The following is a 5,504-nucleotide window of genomic DNA, read 5'->3' on the forward strand; positions in this document are numbered from 1 at the left end:
TTAGGCTCCTTCTGAAAATGTATACTTTCTTTTAAAACTGAACCCATTGGTTTATATTAACTAGAGACTTGCTGTGGAATTTGGCGCAAATCTCCAGCCAATCTGGGATAGGTTTGTGCTTCAGGTGGAAGCCAGGGCTGGGAACCTCTGGACTGTTTTCCTTCTGCTTACCCGGTCCTGTCACTCAGGCCTCACTAGCCAATCAGGGCCTCGAGCACCAGTCAGATGGGAGTGTTCTTCCTCCTGGCGCTAGGCGTCTGGTTCAGCTCTTATGATGAGGAAGTAGGAAGTTGGCCTCTTGTGCTGTACCCCGTGCGCTCTGCTGTGGGTTGAGTACTTGGCAGCTGCGCCTTGGTGAGCAAGGGGCTTCTGTTCCCAGACCGGGAGGAGTGGCCGGCCATGGTGAGCGAGGGGCTGCTTTCCCCAGACTGGGAGGAGCTGCAGGCTGAGCCGGAAACGGTGGTGGGTCCTCCCGAGGAGGGTGGGAGCCAGTGGCTAGAGGCAGAATTCAGTGTGGTCCTGCCTGGTCCTGTGCGAGCCTGAGAGTCCCACATGTTCCTTCCTGGTCCTGGGTGTCACGCGTGTATTCCTTTTTGATCCTTGCGTGTCCTTCGTGGCCCTTGCAACTCCTTGGGCTGGGGCTGAAGCCTCTGAATAATTTCTCTCCGTGGCAGAGCATCTGTGTCTGTGCAGAGCATTGGGAACAAGACTTACAAATACCCTTGTTGTTGATGTCACTGTGAAGTGCTGGGGCCTGTAATGCTTGTATTGTCACTATGGAAGGCAGATTTGCCAAACTCAGAAAGCCCTGGTCTCTGTAGAATCTTTAAGCAGTTCTGCATTTCAACATTTAGGTTTAGGATCCATCTGTAGTTAATTTTGTGGAGCTGGTAAAGGACATCTCCTGTGTAGAGTAGCACTCCACTGCTAAACTGTGATGTAGAAGAGTAGAATTGATGGTAATAGAATTGATGGTATAGTGATTTACCCATTCTTAGGAGACATTAAGTCACAAAGTAGAATTAAGCTAAGGAGGGCTGTCTCTCAGATATCCCTAAGATATGTATGCCAACCGTGCCTTTTAGAGATTAATATGATAAGATGTAAATACTTGTTATCCAGGACTAACCAGCCATCTAGAAACATTCCCATAACAAAGGAGAAAATGTAATTTACAGCCAGCCAAAAGGGTCCCCCCATTCCCTGCCCCCTGTCAAAGAACCCGCCTCTAACATGCTGCTCACAGGGTCACAACCAACATTAAGTCCTGGTGTGCTGCCATCATCTAGAACAGCTGCATTTCCAGACTTTTTGTAAAGTGTTTTTGAGTCAAATTTTCTGATGTAGATTGAGGAGGACTTGAATCCTGTCTGTATCCCCACAGGGCATTCCTCTTGCTATTGTCCTGACCAAGCACCATGAATTCTTTTTCTTTTCTTTTCTTTTTCCTTTTTCTTTTCTTTTCTTTTTTTTGTTTTCTTTCTTTCTTTTTTTTTGTTTTGTTTTGTTTCATTTTGTTTTGTTTCTCAAGACAGAGTTTCTCTGTGTATCTTTGTGCCTTTCCTAGAACTCCCTCTGTAGTCCAGGCAGGCCTTGAACTCACAGAGATCCGCCTGCAACTGTCTCCTGAGTGCTGGGATTAAATGCGTGCACCACCACTGCCCAGCCAGCACCATGAATTCTTGTATTGCAGGTCTGTAGCACCACAGAGTTCTAAAGTCACCAGTTTGAGTCACATAGTGGACTGCTCATTGCCGTAACAGGAAAGGATTTGTGTGTGGAGCATGGCATCTCCCTTAAGACCAGAAGAGGAGGAACAGTGTCCTGTGTACACTGCACGGGGAAACAGAGTATGCAATAGCTAGACCATGGGCTGGAGTTTAAGGCAGTGAGCTGCAGAGGTCTCCATCATAAAAAAGGACCTGCTGGGCAGGGGGAGTGACTTTCTGTGTAATTTAACTCCTGGTATTATTCCTTCCATGTGAATGAAGATAGGCAGAATTGGTGGGTGTACAATTTAGGGAGGGTGACTTGAAGTACTGAGTCTTCAATTTCCAGTTAGGGAACTCTCCTATGTAGATGTGTGCATTCCTGGTTGACACAGTTAAGTCAGCTCAGAGGTTTGAGACACAGGCCATTGGCTTTAACTCCATGTGTCAGCTTATAGCACCCAGCAGCTGACACTTTACATGGGAAAGTCATGCAGTGTCTTATGAATGGCATTCTCTCTAGCAGGGAAGTGCCTACTCTGTTGCAAAGTCAGTACTGCTAAGTGTTCTTCCAGTTATTTCTATCATTTTAAAAAGTCAGTTAGTGGTACCATTTTTTAAATTTCACTTTCTTTAAATGTATTATAGCTCTAATCTGTTTTCCAATGTTTCCTAGCCATTAAGAATTTCTTTCCAATTTTTCTTAGGTGCTATTTATTTATATACCTTTATTGAGCAATGGTTCTCAACATGAAGGGTAGATGCTCCCTTTAACAGCAGTGGCCTTAGACCATTGGAATACGCAGATATTTTTATTATAATTTATAACAGTGGCAAAATTTTAGTTATGAAGTAGCAGTGAAAATAATTTTATAGTTGGGTTCACCACCTGATAAAAGACTGTATTAAAGTATTAGAGCATTAGGAAGGTTGAGAACCACTGGTTTAGACCAATGTCTCCTGCAGCTCAAGTTTGTCTCACACTACATAATTGAGAATTGCTTTGAACACCAAATCCTGCCTCTGCTGCCCAGCGCTGGGAAGACAGTCCTACAAATCCTTCCACTCTGGGCCTTGACTGGTCAGTGAGATGGAAAATAGACCAGTGAATGAGTGTCCGCCAGCCTCTCTAGATTTCATTGTGAAATTACAGATGAAGTGGGACCTGTGTAAGACTTGAGTTCACTGACCCACAGTAAAGCAGGTGTAGTCACAGCACAGAAAGGGATGGCAAGAAGAGGGTAAAAGCTTTCCTGCTGTGACAGTTGACAGACAGTAGCAATGAGTAGTGAGGTCATCTATTTTAGATAGTCCATAAGAAAAGCTTTTAGGGGCATGCCTTAAAGACTTTCTGAGTCAAAAGGAGACTCTACAACCAGTGGAGGAAAACTAGAAGTGAGGGGAGAGGAATGAATCTACTCACACCGTGCTCTTTCAGTCCATCTTTTTATTGTTCCAAGTAAACTTCATCTCTACAGCGAGGGTCCCGGCCTATATACATTTAAAAACAATAATTCTTTGGTAATGCAAGGAGAGGTTTGAAATTCATACACAGATCAATAACTATCAGGTTTCACTTATGACACAAGGTGGGAGTGGCTAGTGAAAGTTTTCTGGTAAGGCCAACTGAGAATTAAATCCACAAAAGAAATCTGAGGGAGGAATTCCTGTGCTCAAACTACATTCCTAAGTGTGGCTACATATAAGTTAAAAACAATCTATTAATCAGTGAAAATCATGAATAAGGTAAAACTGTCTTTTCCACCTGCTCTGCTTCCAAAGGTCTCTTCATGAGCCATTTTTCCACAGGCAGGGTAAGCATCCTTGGTTACTAGGCAACCTGCCTAAGCAGTAGAGGAAGATATGCAGCTTTTGGTCTGCTGTAGCACTTTTGCTTTAGTCAGTTGCTTAAAAGGAACTTCTTAGATCTAAAGATTACACCTACTGCTTAAAGATGCAGAATCATGATAGAATTAAGCTTAATTTGTACAAGAAACAGAACCTGGCACCTTCCAGCCCCTCTGGCCATGGAGGGACAGGTCCTCAGAGGGTTCTTGGGAAAGTTTACTCATCTCCAGGTACTAACAAATGACTGATTACCTTTTCCACTATATCTCATTGTTTACAAGCAGTAAATCTCTAAGCTAAAGTCTTGTGTTAATAAACTGAGGTGAAAGTAAGTATAAGGAGTTAAGAGTTTAGGGTTAGTGAGGTTAATTCAGGATAGTTTTTCTCATCTTCAGGTGAGGTAAAGCCAGAGTACATTTTTATCTATCTAAAGGTTGCAAATCAACAATATGCTCATTCTTTGTCCTTGAATGTCTGAAAATTTTGCCTGTGTAACTGTTTTCACACATAACTGTGGGAAGTTATCAATATACCCCAACTGCATAGGGGAAATTGTGTCCAATAATGATCAATTACACTGCTAGAAACTCTTGTGAAATGAATTACATGGTAGTAACAGATGTGAAAGCTACAATTTCACACAAGAAATTCGCTGCAGGAAACAGCCAATACATTGAAAAGGCAATAACAGCCAATACATTGAAAAGGCAATAACTCCAAAACACCTTGCTTTTAGGCTTTTAACTCCTCTACCAGAGCCCCCAGTTCTAATGGGTTAGACTTATCAATGATGGCTGAATCCTCACTTCACATTTTTGTGCCTGACAGCACTTGGGTATACTTGTGAGAGATTATTCTTAATTAAAATTTTGAAATGGGAAGACCCTTCATTAATCTGGATCTTCAAGGTAATTTGATCCACCTTTAATCTTGACCAGACCTTCTGGTGACAGCCTATATATATATAAGAATATTGAAGAAGGAAGCTCATTCTCTTTGCCTAGGAAGGTCATTCATTTACTCTCTTTAGAACCCAATTTTTAGGAATTCTGGTGTATACTGAAGACCATTCGAGACATCCATCCTCATGGATTGAAGAAGTACTGAATTCTTCAACTTTTCATTGGTTGATAGCCAATGTTGGACTAGCTGGACCACAGACTGTGAGACATTCTAATAAATTCACTTTCTACCTATATAGGGAGACTGATTCTATCAGATCTGTTCAAGCAGAGAACATTACTAATACGGTTTCTGTTTTTTGTTTTGTTTTGTTTTCACTTGCCCAGAGGAAGATGTTGTACCTAAGAGTAGTGCTCATAAATAAACTTGTTCCATTTCTCTTTAAGTATTCAACTTATTGTGAAGACTACACTTCATATTGTTGTTAAATTGTCAAAAGATTGATAGGAATTTTGGGAATAAAACTCCTAAAGCAATGGAACCATCATCCAGCCTTCTGATGGAAGAAAGATCTATCTTGTCTGTGATGTGATTCCTGCTTTTCTCTCTTGGTTGTCTAAAGTCCCTGTGACAACCAGGTAAAAAGTACCTGAGTTCATCAGACCTCAGTGTGAAGCCATAAAATAGACATTTCATTTTATGTCCTAAAATCTCTCTTTAATTGTTAATATTCTGGGCATCCTTCAACCTTGTGGAGAGGGGAATCACTCCCCTCCACACTGTGTAATGGGCTGTGCAAGCTAGTCACGTGGTGTCCAGGAGGAAGAAGGGGAAGTGCCTGTGGAGTGCAGGAATATAGCAAGGTCAGCTATTTGAGCCAGGGGCCAGTGCTGTTGTAATGGAAATCTCTGCAGATCTGGAAAAGGTCTGTGTCTTGGGTGGAAGGCAGGGCCAGGAACTGTACAGAGTCTTTAAGCACACTGTTACCCTAAGGAAGGTGCTCTTGTCACTCAGGCCTCAATAGCCAATCAGGCCCTGCAGTCT

The 5,504-nt window shown here is 42.4% G+C and overlaps 1 protein-coding gene across 1 annotated transcript in view; it reads left to right on the top strand.

Moving 5' to 3' along the window:
* The first annotated feature begins 399 nt into the window (after nucleotides 1-399).
* The window catches only part of LOC114707182 (rho GTPase-activating protein 6-like), a 27,842-nt gene continuing 22,737 nt past the window's right edge, over nucleotides 400-5,504 (top strand). Inside the window, 1 exon segment of the mRNA XM_037207278.1 lies at nucleotides 400-531. Within this exon segment, the coding sequence (XP_037063173.1) occupies nucleotides 400-531 (132 nt within the window).

This window comes from Peromyscus leucopus, chromosome 6 (genome assembly GCF_004664715.2).
Source record: "Peromyscus leucopus breed LL Stock chromosome 6, UCI_PerLeu_2.1, whole genome shotgun sequence".
Taxonomy (NCBI): domain Eukaryota; kingdom Metazoa; phylum Chordata; class Mammalia; order Rodentia; family Cricetidae; genus Peromyscus; species Peromyscus leucopus.